General features: G+C 48.2%; 9 protein-coding genes across 9 annotated transcripts; 3 read left to right on the forward strand and 6 right to left on the reverse strand.

The window, feature by feature from the left end:
- Positions 1-397: 397 nt before the first annotated feature.
- Positions 398-1,637, reverse strand: I303_106460 (uncharacterized protein; the record flags this gene model as incomplete). Its single annotated transcript, XM_018411542.1, has 3 exons — positions 398-664; positions 753-1,218; positions 1,336-1,637. 3 exons carry the CDS (start codon positions 1,635-1,637, stop codon positions 398-400), a joined length of 1,035 nt encoding a protein of 344 aa, XP_018259354.1.
- Positions 1,638-2,097: 460 nt separating this feature from the next.
- I303_106461 (uncharacterized protein) lies at positions 2,098-3,837 on the forward strand (the record flags this gene model as incomplete). The annotated part of the gene is made up of 6 exons (XM_065969380.1): positions 2,098-2,289; positions 2,459-2,552; positions 2,679-2,921; positions 2,996-3,238; positions 3,320-3,572; positions 3,660-3,837. The coding sequence occupies 6 exons, from the start codon at positions 2,098-2,100 to the stop codon at positions 3,835-3,837; spliced, it is 1,203 nt and encodes a 400-aa protein (XP_065825452.1).
- A 593-nt stretch (positions 3,838-4,430) lies between these two features.
- On the forward strand, positions 4,431-5,970 carry I303_106462 (uncharacterized protein; the record flags this gene model as incomplete). Its single annotated transcript, XM_018411540.1, has 3 exons — positions 4,431-5,180; positions 5,303-5,348; positions 5,444-5,970. 3 exons carry the CDS (start codon positions 4,431-4,433, stop codon positions 5,968-5,970), a joined length of 1,323 nt encoding a protein of 440 aa, XP_018259352.1.
- A 193-nt stretch (positions 5,971-6,163) lies between these two features.
- On the reverse strand, positions 6,164-8,870 carry I303_106463 (uncharacterized protein; the record flags this gene model as incomplete). Its single annotated transcript, XM_065969381.1, has 12 exons — positions 6,164-6,891; positions 6,951-7,034; positions 7,088-7,160; positions 7,213-7,295; positions 7,350-7,446; positions 7,549-7,950; positions 8,030-8,073; positions 8,136-8,262; positions 8,355-8,453; positions 8,522-8,597; positions 8,671-8,758; positions 8,831-8,870. The coding sequence occupies 12 exons, from the start codon at positions 8,868-8,870 to the stop codon at positions 6,164-6,166; spliced, it is 1,941 nt and encodes a 646-aa protein (XP_065825453.1).
- Positions 8,871-9,436: 566 nt separating this feature from the next.
- On the reverse strand, positions 9,437-12,148 carry I303_106464 (uncharacterized protein; the record flags this gene model as incomplete). Its single annotated transcript, XM_018411538.1, has 8 exons — positions 9,437-9,670; positions 9,787-10,284; positions 10,351-10,812; positions 10,888-11,180; positions 11,288-11,447; positions 11,533-11,687; positions 11,777-11,883; positions 11,988-12,148. The coding sequence occupies 8 exons, from the start codon at positions 12,146-12,148 to the stop codon at positions 9,437-9,439; spliced, it is 2,070 nt and encodes a 689-aa protein (XP_018259350.1).
- A 317-nt stretch (positions 12,149-12,465) lies between these two features.
- I303_106465 (uncharacterized protein) lies at positions 12,466-13,327 on the forward strand (the record flags this gene model as incomplete). Its single annotated transcript, XM_065969382.1, has 4 exons — positions 12,466-12,683; positions 12,767-12,789; positions 12,926-13,127; positions 13,261-13,327. The coding sequence occupies 4 exons, from the start codon at positions 12,466-12,468 to the stop codon at positions 13,325-13,327; spliced, it is 510 nt and encodes a 169-aa protein (XP_065825454.1).
- Positions 13,328-13,647: 320 nt separating this feature from the next.
- I303_106466 (uncharacterized protein) lies at positions 13,648-14,012 on the reverse strand (the record flags this gene model as incomplete). The annotated part of the gene is made up of 2 exons (XM_018411536.1): positions 13,648-13,911; positions 13,998-14,012. The coding sequence occupies 2 exons, from the start codon at positions 14,010-14,012 to the stop codon at positions 13,648-13,650; spliced, it is 279 nt and encodes a 92-aa protein (XP_018259348.1).
- A 781-nt stretch (positions 14,013-14,793) lies between these two features.
- I303_106467 (uncharacterized protein) lies at positions 14,794-16,517 on the reverse strand (the record flags this gene model as incomplete). The annotated part of the gene is made up of 6 exons (XM_018411535.1): positions 14,794-15,356; positions 15,422-15,549; positions 15,738-15,920; positions 15,985-16,187; positions 16,293-16,378; positions 16,445-16,517. 6 exons carry the CDS (start codon positions 16,515-16,517, stop codon positions 14,794-14,796), a joined length of 1,236 nt encoding a protein of 411 aa, XP_018259347.1.
- A 561-nt stretch (positions 16,518-17,078) lies between these two features.
- On the reverse strand, positions 17,079-19,431 carry I303_106468 (uncharacterized protein; the record flags this gene model as incomplete). The annotated part of the gene is made up of 12 exons (XM_018411534.1): positions 17,079-17,091; positions 17,150-17,390; positions 17,452-17,567; positions 17,636-17,661; positions 17,723-17,773; positions 17,846-18,043; positions 18,135-18,654; positions 18,709-18,736; positions 18,802-18,855; positions 18,923-18,992; positions 19,070-19,202; positions 19,277-19,431. 12 exons carry the CDS (start codon positions 19,429-19,431, stop codon positions 17,079-17,081), a joined length of 1,605 nt encoding a protein of 534 aa, XP_018259346.1.
- Between the last annotated feature and the right edge of the window lie 4,047 nt (positions 19,432-23,478).

Here is a 23,478-nt window from a genome sequence, read left to right on the forward strand (position 1 = left end):
AGTGCGGCCTTGGTGGATATTACATATATAAATTGCTCAGCTTGTTTACGATAGTTGTTGTCTATAGATTCGTCATGTAATACTTCACGACTTGACTGGTGGCTGCGCATCCCGACTGGACACTGCATGACGGCTAATCATCAATCAAAGGGACAGACAGGTGTTGTGATTTCTTCAGCGATGAGGAGAGTCTGAGTCTGCAGTGCCCTCATTCCTGATCATGCTGACATACACTCGTGATCCGTACATCCGTACTCATATATATAAAACCATACTCGGGTTCCGATAATGCGATGCAAGTCTGTGGCATACGAACATCATGGGTCGTACCCTACTATGCAACGATCATGATATCTAGCTGTATCAAAATGTGTGATGGTAATGCGACGAAGGAAATCTACTTGGGGAGACTAGTATTCAGCTCATCTATCAACTCTTTCGCTATTCTCGACCCTTCTTCTAATAATCCTTTTATACGAGACGCATCTATGGATTGACCACCTTCGAACCGTATACCACATATCTTCAATTTCGATTCCGGCTTGTTTCCGGATGAGGACATGGACGGCGTTGTTGATGCGGAGAAGAAAAGATGGAGTTTGGAAGGACAGGCTGATTCTTCCTGCGCGGTGGAATCTATGAAGATATTATCGGAGTTTGGGACCTGAACGAAAGAAGAAAACGCTTATCAGTATAGCATCGTAATAGCGTTATAGTGCGGTATCACTTGTCCGCCAATTTGTCTCACTCACAAGATTCAGAGTGATCAGAACAGGTAATTTCTCTCTCCCCTCCATATATCCCAGCCCTTCTCCGTCCCCCGACAAATCTAAATCCCAATCCTCGTTTCCCTTGGTAACGTATTTCCCTTTCCTCCGTGTGGATATGGCAGCTTTGATCCCACTCAAATCACCTTTACCTATAACCCCGCCACCTCCTGCGTTAGATTCAGATTCAGATTCGCCGGTCCATTGGATTACTTTGATCTTTGGGATTTTCAGATCGGCGAATGCACTTCTAGAAGCGATGATTAAGGCGGTGAGGATGTTCCCGTCGGAAGAGAGGAGGGATAAGTGCAGTTGAGGCTGAAAGTATTTGGTCGTTGTGATTGGGAAAGAAGGGATGGAAGGTAAGAATTGAGAGGAGATTATGGAGGATAAGTAGGTTGAGAGGGATGAGAGGGCGTTAGGTTGGGCGGAGGGGAATGATTGGGGTGTTCTGTGCTCAATGCGCTGGTTAGCTTCGATTCACTTCACTTCGCAAACGATATCGGCGGAGTCTATCAGGAGAGACTAGACTACACGAGACCAGATGAAGACGAGACATTGGACTCACATATCGACATCGACTCTTCCTCGCCAACTCTCTGATCCAGGCTTGACAGTACCTGAGCTCGTACTTGACGACACCGGGGTATAATCGACAACTTCAAGTTTGATCCCTGCTATGACTTCGGTATTACCTATTTTCACCCTTGCCGACCCGTTGGCATGTGGGAATATATTGTATGCCACCTCGATACCCCTTGAATCGAGTAAAGATCGACCGTCCAGACGAGTGGGTGTGTCGGGGTGCGACAAGGATGTCTGGATATATGAGATCTCCGAAGGTGAGAGAGTCAAGGTGGGGATGGACATTTTGAGGTAGTTGAGATCGCTTGATGAGGACGAAGGTGGGAGTATTTATCGGTCTTTGGGAGAAGATTGAGCGCCCCGCTACTTTTGAGGCAGTGTTGAAGATCTGCGAACTCGTGACCTGTCGTCCTGATCTATTTGCTCTATCTATCGTCTATGTTGCTGTGAGTCGTCTATGCAATCGATAATTGATTAGTCCGGTTCCACTTTTGACGAAGATGAAATCGACGCTAGGCACCAATGTATAACACAATGCACCGTGGGAAAGTTTACGCGATCAGAACATGAGATAGAAAGAGATCAAAGCACGCGTCTGACATTAAGATTGATTATTTCAAACTTGATTGTTTCTCTCCCCCGCTCATATTTACTCGTCACCTTCTTCTCTGTCCTCTGATCCTGCACTCCTCCAGAACAGGCAGCAGCGGAGCAACAGCCGGCGATAACTTCAAGTGTGAGGACCATGCCGCCCAAAAGACCTAACACATATGCCTCTCAAGGTTCCTCTCAAAGGAGACGTCTCACCCAGGTCGCCTTGTCCGACAGCTCGGAGGAAGATGATGATTACAATGGAGAGGTCAACGGGCAAGCAAATGGCGCACATCGGAATGGAGAGAGCTCTACTCAGCCTAGCTCCGGAGGGCTGAAAGACAATGTGAGTAGTCACGTCTTCGTCCTCATCAGCATCTGATACCTCGAAAGCCATTGGCAGAATTTGGGTCTGCTTTCTTACAATCATCGTGCCATCACAAGCTGGCTCGAAGTATTGCCAATTGATGTCGGGTATGTGTCTTACTGACGGAACTGTGCTACTCTCCTGGTAGGAGATCAATATACGAGCTGGTCAGCTCGCTCGATTTGCCTTGTTCCAGGAATACAAGAAAACCCTAATCAGGCGTCCAGATATTATAAAGAACGGTAAGGTTCCTCAATCCTAATCTGACCTATGCATCTTCGTTCTTAACTTGCCCCCTCTTCTCTGCTCTATTCATGCACCGTTACTAAGCTGATTGTCGAATGCGCTTCCCTTGCTTGCATGTGCAGTTCTACCTAACAATGCTCGAGCGTATAATGCCGTCTTCCTGCGCGCTCAGACGATCCTGCGCAATACAGTGGGATGTGAATTAGTCGAAGTAAGACCACGAGGCAAGGGCGCCGCTCAGAACGGGGAGGTACAAGCGACGCAAAATGGAGGTAAAGACAAAGGGAAAGGTCGAGCAAGGCAAAATGGGAATAATGAAGAAGATGAGAACGATGATGAAGCAGCTCCAACGCAGAGCAAGAAGAGTGAGTCGGAGTCGCTGAAAAAAGAAACAAATATTTAACGGACTTCCAAGCTCATCAGAAGAGCGATGAAATAGGCTCTTCCAGCACGAACGCGTACATTTTACGATCGATATTGCCGCCTCGACTTCTCGCTGCTATGTCAAACCCCTCGCCATTACCTCTTGAACCCGAAGCAGAGGATGCGGCAGGCGAAGACTTCGGCGCGTTGTTAGCGTGGGATAAAGGCGATGGGACGAGTTCCGGTCATATTGCATTACTGGGTATAAGGACAGTCATATTGGCAATTGTCATGACGATGGGCAGAGTGATCGCAGATGGTGAGGCGACCTCTCCCAGCTTCCGTCACTCGGAATATAAGATATTTGGGATGAACTGACAAAATCGTACACGGATCGTAGATGTCTTACATGCTTATTTGCGACGATTGAATCTCAAGAGAGATACGATCTTACCGTACTCGTCGCCTGATTCGAAAGAGCCGTATCTCACACTGGACAAGTATCTGGATCTGTTGGCGAAACAGAATTATCTGGAAAAAGTGAGGATACCGGGACATGGACATGGGGAAGGCGGAGATACATTTGAGTGGAAATGGGGTCAAAGAGAGGTCGAATTCAGTGAGAAAGATGCAGCGACCTTCATTGAACAAATGTAAGTCACTGAGACAGCGTACTATTTACGTCTTGCCTTTGTGACTTGTGACTTTGTTCACTGACAAGTGCTTGTGTGGGCCAACAGTACACTGGGCGAAGAAGATGAAGAGAGCAGCAGCGAGGAAGAAGATCAAGACAGAGACAGGGATAGACGTCGAAGGCGGAACGGACAAGAAAAGGTGGATAGGAAAGCAAAGAGGAACAAGTTGAAGGCGGATATCGCCAAAGCCGCTGGTGGGGAATTAACGGGGAAAGATTGGTAGGTTGGTTGATCTCTTCAACCGTGCCATTCGCTCGGAGTCAATGTTGTATATATGTCAGAGAAGACACGCCATAGCAGAATATGTACTTCATCTCTATGTGCAACACTGTGCACATGAAACGTAAGTTACAGCTTCAGTCGTTGGCTGAGTATCGGCATAACCGCCTCGGGGTTGCGATGTGCCACATTCCACCTTGTAGATGGTTTAGCGCGACTTTCGGCTATTTGACCCGAACAAAACAAATATCTCAATATCGTCAACATTGATTAATGTGCAAGTGCAAGATCGACCTGTATTTCAGGCCATCCTCAGCGTCATCATCATACCGTATACCAGCTCAGGCAGACACGATCGTGCGCTGGAATCTCAAGTATCCGGACGTCTTGGCACGACAAGCAATACCGAGGGATTAAAGCCAAACCCAGATCAGCGATCGTCAAAATCCTGACCACCCGACACCGTCTCAAATTGAACGGACACGAACATCGAGCCGCACAAGTGGTCCTTATTCCTCAGAATCGAGTCGCACCGGACTAGTATCTCACAGTGTCGGGCTGTGTCTGTTAGAAGACTTGAACTCATGGAGACGTAGCATGGATCCATCTTATTTCTTACCTAATCAAAGTGGATTCGCTTCAACCTCAACCTCGGCCTCAGTTTCAACCTCAGAATTGGGAGCAGGAGTTGGAGCCGAACCTGGACCTTCGAATTATTCTCAGTCTTCAGGAAGCGTATCAGCACGCAATTCTTCTTCTCCCAGGAGCCCTCTGAGTCTGACTATGACGGGAACAGGATATCAGAATCAGAATCAGAATCAAAATCAAAATCAAGGACAAAGTACCCGTCGCAGTCAGGCAGATGGGTATCATTTGACAAATCATCATCAACAACACAATATACCTGCTGCTTCGCATTCATCCAATCCTCAAATGTATCCGAATCATAGTCAAGGTCAAAGTGGGAGTGGGAATCCATTCTATAGAAATGGAACAGGATCATCATCAGCTTCAACATCCAATCCGACTACCCAACCTCAAGCTCATCCTCATCCTCATTCTCATCCTCATAATCAAACCCAAAACCAAAACCAAAGTCAATCTCAACCGCAGTCACAGTCACAAGCAGCACCGAAACCATATCTCACACAAGCCGAACAACGCCAAGCCCTTCATCCACCTTCACAAGGACCCATGATCTTACCGCATCAAGATCTGAATACCTTTTTAGAGAGTTTCTGGACCCGTCAGATGGATAATGTAGAGGGCGAAATACCAGATTGGAAATCTTACAATCTCCCTCTGGCGCGGATCAAGAAGGTCATGAAGAGTGACGAGGAAGTCAGGGTGAGTCGAGTTGAGTCGATTGAGTGGACTCGTATACAATCGGAAAGATTACATTACATTGTCAAAATGTGAACTTGGCTGACCTGTTGTTTGGGGATTTGGGGGCCTATACATATATACAGATGATCTCCGCAGAAGCACCTATAATGTTCTCGAAAGCATGCGAGAGTGAGTGGGGGATAGCTCCTCTAATTGATCTTCTACGTTTACCGAGACCCAGTACAGTCCACTGATATGCTGTATTTTGATTCGGGCGGATCCAGTATTCATCTCCGAGTTGACTTGCAGAGCATGGCTCGTAGCTGAATCGCACAAACGGAGGACATTGCAGAAATCAGATGTGGCTGCTGCTATCGCGTTCTCGGACATGTTTGATTTCTTGATCGACATCGTTCCGAGGGATGATGGGTCGAATAAAGACGGTAATGAAGGTGCCGAAGGGAACGACGGCGGAGAAGGAAATGAGGGAAACGATGGCAATGAAGGTGGAACGGCGGATAATAGTGTTATGGGTAATGGCGAGGATGAGAATGAGCATGAGACCGATCACGGATATGATCAAGAGCAAGAACGAGAAGGAGCCCAAGACGAAACTATGGAAGAAGGAGGAGAAGAGCCAGACATAGGAAATGTGAATCACCAAAATGGAAATAGTATACATCAAACTCAACATCAATATCAACAGCAACAGCAACAGCAACAGCAACATCGTCACGAACAAAGCCATAATGGGATAGACCATGTCCAAGATGGTGATGATCTTTACAACGAGTATGTACAAGAAGGATGATTCTCGAATCGCCTGGAGGAGACCCCTTCATCCGTGCCGTCAATGAAAAAGCCAGATGTACTGTATGTTCAATTCAGCATGTATCAATAAGTATAATCCGATGGAATACTGGTGACCCATATAGCATCCGCATGAAGGGTATAAATCACATCTCGTCATTAGGCATAGCATTTACAAATAAGCGTCCCTCTCATTAGGCACCACGTAAGCTCATCCTGTTGAAATCCTGAGCGGCACTATCGACTTGGGCTTGGGGCGGATAAGGAGATTGACCATAACCACTTTGCGGATGTTCTCCTGATTGTGGCTGAGCAGGAACTTGAGCCTGTTGTTGATTGTATCCCTGTTGTCCCAGATTTTGCGGGTGAGGCAGCTGATTCTGAGCTTGGGAAGCATAATAATCGTCCCATGCTTTCTTGTGTTCAGCCTGTGGATCTGATCCCGCTCCTAACCCGGCAACGCCAGGTTCGGTATTCTGCCTGATCGGTTCCGTTGGCGGTAAATTCAAGCCTGCGGCTGTAGCTGCATTCGAAGGTGGAACCCGGTTGACAGATGACGAGGACACCGCTCGTTGTTGGTAGTATTGTCCAAGCTGAGGCTCACTCACGGGTGCGGCAGCTGGGGCGGGCTGCGCTTGAGGGAAGGCTTGTTGTGGGATGTGACCGTTGGGCGATTGATCATAGTATCCAGACTGACGAGGTTCAGCGGGGTACTGTTGTGTTGGATGTTGAGCTTCGGCGCCATATTGAGGCTGTTGCGGATAGGTATGTTGATCGGGGTAAGGTTGGTGTTGTTGGTGTTGTTGGTGTTGTTGGTGTTGTTGAGGTTGAGGGTGACCCTGCTGCTGCTGAGGATATTGTTGATATCCACCCTGCGCGTACGGATCGGCTTGCGGTGATTGTTGGGGCGCATATCCGTATGCTAGACTGCGGGGTCAGCTTGTAGGAATATACATCTACAGAAGGTCAATGGCAACTCACCAGCAGGAGGTGGAGCCGGATTCCTTAAGTCCTCATATTGTCTGATAGCTCTCAAGAAGTTTGCGTTCATATGCTCCAATTCAGCTGGAGCAAGACTGTCAGCTGAGTCCAAAGTTACGGTTGGACGCGCAGCTCACCTTTTTGATCAGAATATTTCTTGATCAAAGCATTGATTTGCTCTTGCAGGCCGACCGAAGCTTGGTACATTTCCTGGACGACGCAGTGTAAGTTGACAAATCGATTGCCAATACACCTAACTTACCTCAATCTCAGGTCGATCATCGATTCTGTCACCTCTAGCCGGATCAATTCCTTTCAAAGTCTGCAGAAGCTGATCGACCAATCCTGAAAGCCAACAATGTAAGCTGTGTCGTGCGCATATCTCGTCTCCCAGCTTACCCAATGATGCGAAGACTCTCGCTTCCTCCTGAGCTTCTTCCTGCAGTTCCCTCGGCGAAGGCTCTGGGACGGCTTCGACATACGTGACGGGGAAGATCTGGCCAGTAATAATGTCAGAAAGCGCTCTCATCGAGCTTCCGGACAGGGACTTGGGAGTTAGGAACGTGTTATGATGTGAGAAGCCAGACCCGCAACTCACTCCGATCTTCCCATTACAAGCACCTCGCCACCATTCCTTAAATCCTCTATCGAGCACTTTGATGAAATCTCCTCGTTCGAAATTCAACTCGCCCACCTCAGCTGATGTGAAGGTGTACAACGCTCGGACTCTTGTAGCAGAGTTGATGTCCAGCGGTTGCTCGGGTTCCGGTTCCGGGATTGGTGCACTATAAACCGGTTGTTGTTGTTGTTGGGGAGGCTGATATGTAGGTTTTGACGATGAGGAAGATCCACCAGCGTTGTTGTTGATGGAAGAGGAGGAACCACCCGCAGCAGGGTTGGAAGGTTGATAATTGTAATTTGATCTACCTCCTTTATCCTGCTTTGAGAGCTCCAAGACCCGTTGAAGTTGTTCATCCTCAAGTCTTTGACGAGCCTCGGCCTGTAGTAGTCGTACGCGAAAATCAGATTTTTGCACTCTAGACATTTATGACCAGAGGCTGCACAACATGGTGACTCACGGTATCCTCGGTATTCTGGGGTTCAGCTTCGTCGAAGTTGAAGTCTGCGGGACGATATCAGCATCTAGCGCCCAGAACTGGTATCTCAGTCGAAGACAATACTCACTCTTAGCTCTCAATTGGTCATACAGCTCTCCCATGATTCCCAAGTTGGGATCACCGGTATCTTCGAATTGCTTGGCCCACGATTTGATGTATGTCAAGGCCTTTTTCTTGACAGGAGACGCGGTTGTCTTCGGTCAAAGCATGTCAGCCAAGATGATTATGACAGCTGATGCGGTCTGTCACGCAAACGGATAGCTATACGCTATCAATGTGGACTCACTCGATCGTTGACCAGTCGATCTAATGCACCTGTCCATCCTCTGGAGGACAATTCTCCAAACAACTCTTTCCCGCAATTCTGAACTAGAGTGTTGGCAAGCTGATCGCCATGTCCAGTATATCAGCTAATTGTCCCGCTCTTTACGCATAATTTCTCAGCTGACTGACCTCGAGGGCGTATATCTGAACATTTGGATTCCGATGGCTCAGTCTCTTAGTCAAGGCAGCTACAGCTTGTCTTGCACTACATGCAGCGATCAGCTATCCGATGGGAAGCTCGTATGCTTCCAGCTGAGCTGAGTGTGAAAGTGACATACCCGTTCTCTCCTTCTCCAGAGACTTTATCACATACATCCATATTCAGCGCCCAGTCCTCCGAGGCCAGATTCTCATCTGTCGCTTTGACTGTCACCGCAATATAATCATACGCATTAGCTGTATCGGCTGGAGACGGGAAAGCGTGATGAGATCACCCACCGACAATCTCGTCATATGGATTTGTCGCTGTCGAGAACATCTTCAGATACTCGTACAGTCGTGATCACTCGAAATATGCAGATCCTCTATATGATAATTGGACGTTGATAATGTCAATGACGGTAACGATTGGACGGCAGACGAAGAGAAGAATGCTAACAAGGATACATGTCACCGGCTACGCAGATGAGATTGCACCGACCTCCAGCTAGCATACCACTGACGACATCTAGGGTGGCGCTAAACGATATGACGGGATCAAATTCGGCGTGGCGATGCAAACAACCTCATCAATGCCGACTGTGCAATTAACGCGTTATAAGCTCTGGGATCTGTGTGAAGTATGGATACCCTCGAGCCTATTACGAACATGCAGCTGACGATCAAGGGTGCATGCAAGCCAATATTTGATAGTCTATGTGCTAATGCATGCAATTTTGTCTTTGATGATATTTTGATCTTGCTCTGTTTGGCGCCTGATTGGCGATGATATTTGACGATTGTCATGAGTTTCTCATTTCTCCCGACGTTCCCTCTACTCATCATCACCTAATCAATCCTCCTCGCAGCTGACTTCTCTCCTACCACCCTCCATCCTCCATACACTCATTGCCCCTTCCGCTTCAGCAGGCAATAATCGCCCCAAACTCTTCCCTTCTCCAGCAGTCCTCCGGGGAGCCAGATCAACCTAGCCCACCATTTCGTACTAGCAGCATCCAGGAATCCTTTGCAGTATTCTTCTTCCCATTCTGGCTTGGCTGCCCAGTCCGGTTCCAGTGTCGTATGGGTCGTGGAAGGAAGCGAGAGGGATACGAGATATGTGCATTCGGAGGGGTCCACCTGAATCAAAATTGGTGTCAGCTTTGTTGTAAACCATGCACTGTATGACGGCTGCTGTAGTCGCACAGAAAGGCAAGACTCGTGGTGGTGAATTTTCGTGGAAAATTCCGACTCACATACGTCCCTACATCGCCGGATGCCTTGTTCTCCCCATTGAATCGACCGACTCTCACACGTCTGGTCTCGTCTCTTGGCCAAATCGAAGTAGAGTTCGCGGACGAAGAAGGCTCCCATGGCCGAGGCATCATACCGTCAAAGTCAGACCTGATCCATCGTACTCTGACACCTTCAGGGACCAAATAACTGGATGGGAATCTGTACCACTCCGTACCGTAGCATAGCGTTAACGGTGTCTCCAGGCTCTTCAAGGGTGATAAGTCCCATTGAGGTTTTACGACTTCGTTTCCGTATGGTTTGAAATCTGCTGGAAGTGGGATTGGCTCGTACCCTAGGTTGGTGAGGAAAGCAGGGATGGATTTGTATTGGAAATGGTGGACGACATCGAATGGAGCGTGGTAGAAGTAGATCGATCCTCCAACCCTGAGGAAAGAGATTATTCCAGGGATCAAGACCGCCGCCAATGTGAACATGGAGAAGATCGAGGATCGACTCGCCTGTACACAGTAGTATTGAGTAAGCAAGGACTCGCAGCAATGAACGGGAGATCAGGAACCTCTCACATTGTAAGGCGAATTCGTCGCATGGATATAGTAACTCTCGATCCAACCTCTGATCAAGTATATGGATACGGACGCGTTGAACAGTAAGAAGGGATAGGCGGGGAACATGAACCTCTCCTCCTTATGAGCTTGAGCAGTCAAGATAGCGAGCCAGAGGTAGAAAGGTGAAAGTCGGACGGCAAGAAGGGTGTAAGGTGAAGTTTCACCGTCTTTGGGCTTCATTTGCGTTTTACCCAACCTTCTATAGTCGAATGTGTATGTCACTGCCAAAGCTGGTAGAGCGATCAGAGCGAGAGGCAAGAGGAAGTTGAAGTTCAAGAATAGGTTGGCGAAGTAGAAAGATGTGGGTGAAGTACCGTATAGATCTGGACCATTACCCGAGAACAGGTTGTAGGTGATTATATTCAGTGTAGGGAATGTAGATCGACCGTACGCCCAAGAATCAACCATCGACACGGGGATCTGCAGCACGGTCTGAGTATGAGTATCCATCATGCAACACACAACAAGCTTTGATCAAGCTGGAAGGACACTCACGGCGATACCAGCGGCTAAACCAATAGCTTTACCCATAGTCTCCCATCTTTTAGCCATCCAAGCTCCTTTCTGAGCAGGCAGCACCACTTCACCGCCAGTAAGGAAGAGCTCTTCCAGCACGAAAGGGATACCTAATGCAGCACTGAAAGGCCATCCAACGATAGCTCCAACCGCGAAAGCGAAGGTTGCGTAGTAAGCCCTTCTTATTCCAGTAGGGGTGGATGTGGCTGGGTGAAACCAATATGATGAGGCTAACATGGCAGTGTACATGCAGAATGACGAGGGTAGGAATGCTACGCGTCCGATCTCAAGAATCAGCTCCCGCACACAGTACTCATTGCATCTTCTGCAAGTAAAGGTAATTTGAGGTTCACAGCGAATGACGAGCATGACTACTCACCGACACTGGCTGTCCACATTCCGGCGCTCAACAAGAACCCGAACAGTAGGTATCGTCCTACTCTCTCGTTGATAGTCTCCACAACAGTCCGGAAGAATTTGGCCTCGCAGAAGGAACATATCGCTCCGAGCGATATTCGAAGAGCGAAGAATGCTGGTCGCTGCCAATTCCCATTCGACATAGTCAGCACCTGAAATGATAGGCAACAAATGTTGAGAATAGATAAGAAGCAGCTCGCAGCTTACCTTTCCAACTTTAAGTATCTTTGGGATGACATGTGCCAATGGCCAATGCAGCAAGACATAAGCCCAAGATCGGATAGCGAATTCGGGGGATAGTTCCCAAGTTTGGAATCCAGAATTGTATTGGAAGTAATGCAATGGCTCGAAGAAGTTGAAGACTAGGACATGCAAGCGAAATCAACTTGATCAGCTTACTCGGTCATCAAGGAGGACGCTTTCCTCAGACACACTTTCCTCAGACACATACCCTCATCGCAGTCGGATATAACAGCGTACATCGCAGCCACTGTCCGGACTAACAAGAGTAATCTGAAAGCGAAAGAAAGGCCCGGAACGGTTGGACCGGGTTTGTTTCTGTAGGTCATACTTCATATCAGCATAATTTCTACGACTTGTCAGTATCCGAGAAGCTAAGCAGAGGGTATTGAGACAACAATCTCATCAACCTGCAGACTCACCGCCCGACTTGATCCTGTAATAGACCTTGGTGTCTCTTCTTAAATCCCGTAGGAGCCATTGACCCAAATTCATCTTTCTTCGGTTCAGTCGGCTTGACAGCACTCGGACCCGTCGTAGGTCGTCTGAAACGGACGTTCTCCGTCCCTGGTACAGCAGCCATCCTGATTCGTGTCCTGCCGATCTGGTGTTCCAGTGACTAGAAGAACAGTCAAATGGAGAACAAGAAGGACAATATACATATATCGGCAACGACGTCGTCCACTCGTAAGCTACGTGTTTTGATCTGACTTGATTTGATTTTCGGTATGATGCGTGCCTGAATTGATTTTGAATTGGAATCTTCGGAATATCACCGAACCATCAATCTTGCTCCGTGCACCGAAGTATGACATTGTCCTGATACAAGAAGCAGGACATATCTACCACGCACATTATACTCAGAACCTCACGGGCAGCCATCAGAACACCAGCAACAACATGGCCTGGTCGATATTCACGAACCCGTTCGCATCCTCGTCGAAGATTCCGGACGATTCAAGCTCAAGTACGGGCTCAAAATCAGTTGCCGAAGCCATAATACCTACTCCGCCTGCACCGAGAGTCAACCGGTTCGAAGCGATATTGAACGACGAGGAGAAGAATCAGGAGATCCAGTACCCGACAGCAGATGAAGTGCCGGGATGTATGCGCTTGTTGTGCGTTCATCACATCTTCCTGCCTCGGACTTACATGAAATCTCGAGCTGACGATTCCTTCATTTGGATCTCTGAACCAACAGGGATGAATTCTTGATGTGTTACGGTATGTCAACCCATACTCAATCCTTAACAGGATACTTTGGCTTCATCCGAAAACTCAGACACAGAAACAAGACATCTCTCAACTGTTTCAGATGAACTTCGGCATTCAAGCTGATCACACTTTTCCGATGATTTAGCCCTAGCACCCCAACTTCGATCGATGTATCGATACGGTGAATTCCGTGACTGTACGTGGAAATGGGAAGACTTCAAATACTGTCTATCCCTGAAATCCGAAGAAGGAGACGTGCGCAGGAAATTATGGATAAAGAGGCGAGCCGAGTGGTGGGCTAAGAGGAGGGTGGGCGGTAGTAGTGAGGATGTCTGGGATATGAGAAGGTGAGTGGATTCGGGTCCAAACGACCGTATCACATCTCATAGTCCCTGCCTATCCATCTTTCAAGAGCATCTTTCTCCTTCGAGAAGGCCGTGTCAGAATGGGACCGCTGCTAAGACAGACCTCGTCATTCAGTGAACCTCCGCCAAATTTCCCTCCGGTGATACCGGAAGAAGTCACCAGTGAGAACAGTACGACGTAAACCTGGAATATCAGGTCGATTGTTTCTCATATCATACAATACATATTCGTAAGTATGCATGTATTAAAGCTACAAGGGTAGTTGATCTGCAATCGGAAGTCAAGCGAATTCATTTGATTCGCCTTCCGTCTCATTCTCTTCAAGTCCCTTCACCGTCTTTTTCAGCTGAGATCAAAATGGAGAAGTCTGTAGGCTTTCCGAGGACCTTGCCAGATGATCACGCATCTATAAGCCGAGTCGTATCAGATATCGGATCAGTCAGTTGTACATCGTACCTCGCTCATGCCCACTTACGACTCCTAGTCGGAATGGACCCAACCTTAAAGGTGCTTCGACTTCTCATCCTCCTCGCCGCTCGTGCCATCCCTCTCGTGTCCGTTACCGTTGACATTCGAAAGCGAATTGGCATGACCATTACTATTCGTGATCTTGCCATTGCCAGTGGCATGTCCATTGGCGTTCTTCCCGTTCGGGCTCCGTTGGCCCTTATTCTTACCGTGGGTGATATCGAATTGTTCGGCTTTCTTGGCTTTCTTCTCGGCCATCTTGTCTTTCTTGCTTTGTTTGTTTCTGTTTGTTTCAGTCTGAAAGAAAAGAGAATTCACCAAGTATGAGCAGGGGTACCTGTGTCGGCGCAGGTGTGAGGAAGCCGAAGGAAGAAAAGACTCACTTTATCACGACCCATCTTGGCTGTACACGAAAGGGGTGATCCTCAATAAAGTTTCAAGGGATTGATTGATCCGTCTGGTCGAGTTGTGCGAGATGTATATCTGGATCGATGAGCTTTTCGAGTCGGATATATGGCGGCAGGTAGTGCAGTATAATATATGTGTCTGGTGTGATTGAAGTGAGTGAAAGTAGATGAACAAACGATGAAATCAATCTGTGATACATCTAACTTATATATGTTGGAAGCGGACAGGACTTCGTAAGCCTGTGCCCGAGCATTGCATGGCATTCGACTCAAACAACCTAAACACCCAACCTTGTCTTCTCTTCGGTGAAACGCGACCACGCAAATGATGGCTTCGACTCCATATCAACACCATCATCATTCTTCAAGTCAAGGCCGCATTCGGGCTGAAGACGCAATGCAATCTCGAATATTCGTCGAGTCGTTTGTTCACGCTCACTAGCTCGAATCGAGTCGACTCCTTTCAAGAAAAGATGCGAATCGACACAGCCACGGCGGGAATTATGAAAGGGACAGCGTGTTACCTACTTCTCTTCAACCTTCTTTGCACTTCGATCAAGTGTTTTTGAGATCAGCCCGAGTCGAGATCAGTATATTCATTTTCCGTCTTGGCCGGAAGTATCACGTCAGTGATTAGTATCGCACAACGGAAGCGAAGGCGATCAATCGGATTCGTAAAATGTGCGACATTCCTCTTCGTCAATTTGACTTGCATCGAACATACTCCACAACCCAATTTGAGTGAACTCCTGGAATATTCGAGTAGATTCGATCATACCTGCAGCCCGGCCATTCTGCCTGATAGTCCTTTGCTGCCCGTGATAGGCCAAACAACCAATCTACCATCTCTTCCAGCCGTGAAGATCTTGCTGACTTCTCCAGACTGGTTCCACTCGTACGCTTCTACGTGGGTGATCGTATTTTGGTGAATCGTAAGCAGTAAGCCGTCTGAGCCTACCGGGGTGAGGCCTGCGGAAGTGGGTGTTGCACCGGGCTGAGAGGCACCTCGTTGTCCCTTAGAGTCGGCGGCCTTGAACATGTTGAATGCCTCATTGTTACCTAATCTACCAACACCTCCGGCTCTTGCGCCAGTAGCGGAAGGAGTGAGAGGTTTGGAGGTGGATGAGGGATCATCAAGCGAGTGCGAGATGGCCCAGCCCTCGTGGCTTCCGGTGAAAAGAATGGGTTGACAGTCGTGCCCTGCGGCTACAATTGACTGTTCGGATGTCCATGTCAACGATGTGAATGGCAGGGAAGGGAGCTTGACTACGATGTGGGCAGCGGGCGGCTCGTTCGGTCCGGATGCGTAGATGATATTGACGGACGAGTCGTGGGCTAACAAGGGGATAACTCGTGAGTGCGAAGTTCCTTCGTAATGAGTCCTTGGCAACCACACTCACCAACAAAGGCTAAAGCGTCCCCGGAAGGAGAGAAGGCGACATCATGGACCCAGCCACCGTTGGGTGATTCGAATCCTGCTAAGATCTGGCCAGTAGGGAGTTTGTCTCCCCAGATGTTTGCTTCGGGTCTAGGGGAATAAGTGAATTAAAAGGGTGGAAGGAGAGGGGCGAAGAGAGAGCGAAACAGGGCGAAGAGACGGCGAAACAGGGCGAAATAGGAAAGCGGAAGGCGGACAGAATTTTAGCAGCGGATAGGATGGACATGAATATTTGTCAGCTGCGATCCATATTGCAAGGATCGCGATGATGCACTCACTTAGCTTCTAATCCCTTGATGTAACCAGAGTAAACGAAGACCTTTCCATCAGCAGTACCGGCGGCGATGAGGTAGTTGTTCGGGTGCCAGTCGAGAGATAGAACGGTGGATCTGAGGGGCTTCTTGATCTGTCTAGCGGTCCACCAATTGTTCTCCTCATCGAAGGAGCAGATAGCGATGATTCTGAAGATGGCGCACATGAGATCAGCTCCTACTTCAAAGATTAGTGGTATGAAGCGGGACTCACCTGGAACCACTTCCGACCGCAAACTTGTTCTCCGCAGGACTCCACTTGACACTGGTGGCTGCTCTGTTTATCTTGAGGATCACTAGAGCAGGCTTCCACCCTTGTTCAGTCTGCGTCCATACGTAGGCGTTTCGATCTTGAGAACAGGTCACGATTCGGTTGGTGTTCGGACCCCAGGCGATGGCAGTGATGAGTTTGTCATGCTATCAGATTAATAGTGTCAGTATTGCCCCCTCGTCAGATCGATCATCATGTGTCTTGGGCTCGGGGCGAAATGGCTGAGATGATAAACGCAACACAGCACATACCTCGGCAAGAGTATCGGTAAGATCCCAAGAATCCCCATTTCTAGTGTAAATCTGAGCCTCATTGGAGTTGGGACACACACAGACCTCTGTGCAGTAGATGTTTCAGCTGTGATGTACGTGACTTCAAACTGTCATTAATCAGCTGGACTCACGAGACCTGTCAGGACTGAATGCGATACCGGTCAATGGACCTAAAGACAGTTGGAATACTTCGGGAGCGGACATCTTGGCCGTTATGTTCTGTACGAGCGGAGGACTTGGTGAGAGGACTCTATCAGTCTACCCTCCTGGCGTGATCAATGCAATAGTAGATTACTGTCGTAATGATAACAAATGCGAGCAAGTTAGACAAGAGGCAGGTTGTAAATAAGCTTGCAACCGGGGCGATGACGCACGGAGTGAGTTGAGATGGGCACGCGCGCCTGTCTTTTACCGGCAGTCACGTTGAGTCCGGCGCGCCTGAATGTTCAACACACAGTGAACGTTATACCATACGATTCGTCCTGCATCTCTCTTTTGCATATGCATCTATCTGCTTATCTATATATTTGTCAACCCAAAGTAGACAGCTGTGTTTCCAGCGTCTCGAAAACTAGAATTATCTCTACAACGTTAACCCGTTTCTACGCACATCCGCCCCGCAAGTCACTTTCAACAACATCGATGACCGCCTGCCATCACTAACGATACAACCCCCACTCCGCGTACTGACACTCGATACAAGCAACACATTGACCGCTACTCCCATACAACGCTTGACACAGCTTACAACATAACGAACTTCTCCTAGGTAGAATACCTGAAGCGATGTCATGTCAGCGTAAGCACGGCCTGCGTGCCGATCCGGCGCGACTTACGTAAAGAACGGATTCTTCATATCGGTGGTATCTTCCGCTCCAAGCTCCTGTCCCTTCCTCTCGATCTCCTCTTGGCTCAAATTCATAGCGGCAACGGTTCGAGCCTTTCTCTTGTTCGCCCATACGAGGTAGAGTCTCCAGAAGAGAATTGTAACAAATTCTCCGCCCATGCATGCGGCGATGGCGATTGTGCCAGGGATGTAGTGTGGCGCGTCCTTCGCTTTCATCACTTGGGATCCGGCTACATATTCCTCCTTCGTCAGCTCGCCGACCAGCAACTAATTATCCCGACAAATACTCACCAATGTTACCTGTACAGTAAGCAATGAAACACATGGAACTGATCACACTTCGCTTGGTCCGGCCCGCGGTGTTGGACGAAATCAGGGACCAGGCGGAGAATAATGGAATGACGAAGCTACGGGACCCTTCCGGTCAGTTTTTTTGACCTCAATTCGATGATTAGCGCAGCGTGGCCTCGCTTACGTTACGCTCATGAGGTATCCGCCCCACTTCAAATGAAAGCCGAGATTAGCCAAGAGATCTGCCGGTGAGGTATGTCGCAAAACTCACCTTGACCCATCTGTAGCTTACGTCGCTGGGCAGAAGAGCGATCATGAGGAGCTGAATGAGGTGAATTAAGGTTGGGAATTAGCCTCTTTCGATATGTGGCCAATATGGAAGCGCTGAACTCACCCCGGTGAATGGGAAGATACAAGACACCATCATGAAATACATTCTGGTGCCTTTGATCTTGGAAGTGGTGTATCCTACCACGACGAACCAGAGTACGGAGACGACACTTCGAGGTATACTATAGAGGATGACTTGAGACTCGGTGAATCCGAAGGACTTGTTGATCACCGTACCGAAAGTGGTAATAGCCCCGTTGCACTGTTACGTGTTACGGTATCTGAGATCAGTCAACAAGCTCGCAGTTGATGTGTGCTGAGATGGTGTGAGATGTCTGAGGGGAATCACTCACGACACAAGATAAGAAAGCATTGACGAATTGAAAGTACATCACTGGGTCCATGAAAGCCTCTCTGACTTGATCCCACTTCCAAGTTTTTCTACCGGTCAGATCCGTTCCAGCGTTGTTACTCATCACTCGGGCACAAGCCATGAGCTTCTCTCTCTTGGTCAACCACCGGACCTCGTTAGGTGTACCGAGCATGAACCAAGCAACGGCGGCCGCCAGCAAAGTCTGACCACCCAGGAATACGGCAATACCCCTCCAAGCTTCGAAGCCACCAGGATTTTTCTCGGCAGCTCTACCAATTCCATACATGGTCAAGTCGACAACTACCCCCCACCCTGCATTGGCAGATTGGAAGACCAAGGATCGAGCATTGTGTTCTCTGGTCGTGTACCATGAAGCGATGATGAGATTGAAACCGGGTGAGATGGTACATTCGAAAGCACCTTGCAGGAATCGTAAGACCATGAAGGGAGCCCAAGAATGGAGGAATGCTTGACACAGTACGATGATACCCCAGATCGCCCTGAACATACGAGATCAACTCATGTACAAGACTGACGATCGGCTGAGGACGTACATGTAGATAGTGAGAGTTTTACCCATGTCTGTACAGGAGTATCGGTCATTGCGTTAATTCTGCGCTCATCCACCGCCGGGGAGGTGCACTCACTAAATCTCTGTAGGATGACATTTGAAGGGAATTCGAACAAGGCGTAGGCAGAGTCTGCGAGGCAACAGAGTCAACCAGCTGAACGACTTCACAGGGATGCCCGCTCGAGGAGTTGACTTACAGAAAACGACAGTCAGAAGTGAGTACTGATTTCCATGCATACCGGTCGATTTCTGTACACCGTACAGGTTCTGCGATGGCCCCCATTGGTAAGCACGTAGGCCTAATCCAGATTTGCTGATGGGGTACAAGTGTTACCTTCACTCACCATCGTACCGAGACCGGTTTTGTCGGTCTGCTGAATACCGTAACACACCCACATCAAGGGCAAGAGCAACATGTCGACCTTTCTGCGAAGCTTTTTGTATTCTTCTTCCGTAAATTCACCTTCGGCTAGAATGCTGAAAACATCGTCCGAAACACATCGGCATCAGCTTAGACCCAATGAGTGCTCAGAAATTGGACGCTGACTTACGCTTCTTCTGCGACGTTGACTTCGTTAACGGTTACAACATTACCATTCTCAGCGATGACTTGCTTCTCGTCGGGGTATCCCGAGATGTCTACCTGAGTGAGATGATGAGACGTCTTCTCATCTTGCGAAGCGGGTTTGTCTGTGTAGGCAGACATATTGTCGTAGTAGATGACTTAAGCTAGCCAAGCCGATGGAAGCGAAGGTCTTTATTTGACTTGCTAGAGTGAGACCAGCAGGAACCAGATATATTCTCTCTCTGGGAGAATCAGTATGGGGTCTCTTGATGCAAGTGGGTCGATATATAGTGATGCTCCACGGCGTATTCGTAGGTTGGTATCGTTCTTGCCTTATCTCTGGAGTAGCTCTTCTTCGGTCCTGACCGTTCGAAGAGAGATAAGCCCGCTAATAACTCCAAGGGATAACCTCGGCTAAATCACTATGTCATGGTCATTTCCCCCGCTTCTGGCCCACCATCAGGCGGTGATTCCCTCTCTGTGCCATTTTCATCAAGGCAGATATTTAGCGCCCATAGCGATCTTTATCAAGTGAAGAGACGAGCGAGTCATGAAACCCTTCTCACATTTCAACCTATAGTCTTGGTAATATTACGGTTTAGAAGGCGTGAGAGAGTTCAGGGTATCGACTGTACCTGGAAATAACGGACATATAATGGATTCACGGACGGACAAACGGATGGAAGGCATACCGTCCCAAGCTGATATCCTTTTTACGAGTAAATACCTCTCGGCGAATATCAATATCGGTAAATTCGCCGTCTGCCGTCCATTCCAGCTGGTTGTCAACTTATTGAAGCTTACCCCAGAAGGTGCGGAGTCAATCCAACGCAGTGCTTCCGTGCCGCCCGAAAGGAACAAGCTGTATTTAGCGCTATTTTAGGATATGGTAATTTGTCATGCCAAGACTTCGCCCATATGCTCGTGAGAGATAAGGAGGTTTACGAAGATAAGGAAAGCGGTGAACACCGACTTCATTATCTTTCTTCGGAATGCCGAGTGGGCATGATTCGGCATTCTGGTGCATATCTCGTGCTTTGTCATATGCGTATCTGCGGTTCAACGTTGCATAATTCAGGCGGTGCTTATCTCATACGTGCGCTTCTCTTATGCATCTTGACACGGGGAAAATTCTCTGACTCACCGAGATGTGACTCGGACTTGATTGATGACAAAATTGAGAAAATGTCGAAGCGTCTGATCGATGGATCGGACCTTGCTTTCCTGGACATACAGGTAGAAGATGTAGGACCCGCATACTTCACAAGGGGCAGAGAAACAACTCCACAAGTCATCCAGATAATTAGCTTGATATCGCGCATTTCGAAATCAAAGTTTGATAAGTGTCACACCGCTCATCGTCGCTGGAACGTAGGATGACTGGGATGTCGGTTTTATGTCAACTCATCCCGATTTACAATGCCATACATGTATCTAGTGTGCCACTTCAGACTTCAGCACAGACCTTCGCAACCTGAGAGCTATTGTGCGGAAGCATTCGAAACTTCCTGGTGGTAATGCAGTATATTAACCCATTAAATGGCTGTACATCGATCGCGTAGCGCGTAGCTCAGCGGTTCGAGCGACAGTCTTAAGATTCGCAGTTCTGCACAGTAGAACTCCTGTAGATATGTTCGATCTGTAGATCTGGTCAACCTGTAGATCTGGTCAACCTGTAGAAATGGTCAACCTGTAGAAATGGTCAACCTGTAGAAATGGTCAACCTGTAGAAATGGTCAACCTGTAGAAATGGTCAACCTGTAAATTTACAACAAACCCTCAGTGAACCCATGCGAAGCGTCGTACCGGCGATTCAGCATAGTCACAGAGAGATGCCTCAATAGGGGCGCGCGATCAATTCTTTTGCTGGGCGTCTTTTTTTTTCATCCCGTAAGGCCCAGACTCTCTGACCTCGTGCAGCCCATCATTGTCCGTGCGATTTAGATGCGGGACCGTGCGACGAGCGAGTGTGGCGAAAGCAGACCACTAGACCACTGCCCAATAGGGCCGTTCGACTGTACAATTACGGGCTAAAGGTTTGGAAAGGCTGTGTTGACCGATCGTGTAGCGTGTGGCTCAGCCATTTGAGGGACTCATCTGAAGATCGTTCTTCAATCGGCGATTGTTTCCTTCGCGTAAATATCTTTGATCATGAGCTCTCAGATCAAGAGACTGAAGACGATGGAAGGGGTCGACCTCGACCCATATATCATCGTTGACGACGACCATCAAGGAAAAGCCTCAGCTCCGACGTAAGAGGAATGACATTAGTGTTTGGATAGATAGGAAGGTCAAGCGATCAAATCGTTCTCACAACTTGTTCTTGTGCGGATGTCCTTTCGACGAGTTTCCGGTATTGATCCAATTTTTGCGTTGTGACGGTCATCTGCTATCATTGTTGGAGTGAGCTTACGAAAATCGACAGGCGGTGTTTGAACGTCGGATGCGGCGGAACGATGTACTGCTGGCGGGCGAACTTTTGGCTTGCAAATTTCTGTCACGGCTCAGCACCGTCAACAATGTGATCACGTTGAGGAGATTGCATTGAGTTGTGAGCGTGTTATCAGTCATCTGCAATTTGTTCGCGAAGCCGAAGCATTTGCTACCGATACAAATAACTAGGTCCATGGAGGAAAGCGGGTCAGGAAAAGCGATTCTGGTCTGAGATAGAAAAAGGCAGAAATCAGTGTTGATCGGACATTGTGATTAAGCACAAACAAATTTCAAGCCAAAATATTCATTGGTTTCTGAGTATAGAAAGGCAATTTGTCAATGCAGGTCGATCACGTAGCATAAATCACCCAACGGTCCTCATCGCCTCGATACACAGATTGAGTGGTTCGAGGCGATGAGAATGAACGCAACTTGTCCGCAAGGGCGCGTGATCAATCCTCTGACTTTTTGATTGTGTTCGTGTATTTTTGCAGAAAATACACAGCTCATCGTCGCTGTCGTCATGGAAGCGAAGCTGGGTTTAACATATTACTTGAAGCTTGACGTTCGTTCCGACCTGGAAAAGATAGCTTTCTCCGGTCCACCGGCTTCTGATGCCCGAGAAGTCGTTATGATCAGTGACATATCGCTAGTCGGCCAGAGCGCTGATTGATCAGGTCCGCCGGGTCGATTTTTCCAGTACGAAGTCGACTTCGTCAAATATACACAGGTCATCCTTTGATTAGCCAACCCTACCATCAGACAGCGCCGTTGCGGCGTTTTTCGACATCAGTATATAAGGGCGAGTATGCCTGAATAGCTCGGCCGCGTAGCATAGTTTGCTAGAACAGCCAATCGATACAGCGCCACTAGCTGTTTGGGGTGTTATTGGCGCTGTATCGATTGGTTCCCTATGGTATCGAGGCTTACCCTAGCCTCGATCCGCGCGATCAAACCTTTTGCGTTGCCTTTTTTTTTTCTTTCTTTTTCTGGGTTCATATGGTTGTTCCGTCAATCCATATGTTAGCGTAACATCAGTATATTGTCTTCGTTGGCATCAATGATGTCGAGAGTCTGTTTCGATCGAGGTATAATGCTCTCGTTCTGCGTCGCGAGGGATTCTATCCATCTTTATCGGCCTTCTCCTTATCTTATCTTCCCGCCTTTGCGGCTGTCTCAGGTCCATTCAGGTGTCTCGGGTTTTCGAGGCTCGGAGACGTTACGCGGACTCAACTGTATCGAGAGCAAGTCTATATCGTCGTTCGCTCTTATAGCATGGGAAAAAGTTGAATGACAATCCCCATCGACCATTATGACAATCCTCCATAGTCCCCATCAACGCATCCACCTCCAACAGCCGAAGAAAACCGATCATAGACAGTTGGGGAGGATGTGGTGATTATGTAAAGAGATAATCGATCATCGTCTTGATTTTTTAATTTAGTCCACGTGTCTGCCTCCACTTGTCGCGTCTAACCGCTTGTGCTATGGGGGGATTATGTTTTTACCGGGGATATGGAAATGATCCCCAAAGGTAACTGGGTGTATGTCACCGAGCTCAATACCAACAATTTCAACTTGACTGTCATCATCCTCATCCTCTTCATCATCGTCAGCCCTTCCGCACTCATCCACTAGGTCGGCAACTTCAGACAGGGCCTTTTGGATTATCCATTTCCTCTTTCAGTCCTCGGTCGTTCTCCTTTTTGTCAGCTGTAGTAGTGAGGTTGCCAATCGTCGCAGCTGAAATTTCTG

The sequence above is a fragment of the Kwoniella dejecticola genome, chromosome 8 (assembly GCF_000512565.2).
Source record: "Kwoniella dejecticola CBS 10117 chromosome 8, complete sequence".
NCBI lineage: Eukaryota > Fungi > Basidiomycota > Tremellomycetes > Tremellales > Cryptococcaceae > Kwoniella > Kwoniella dejecticola.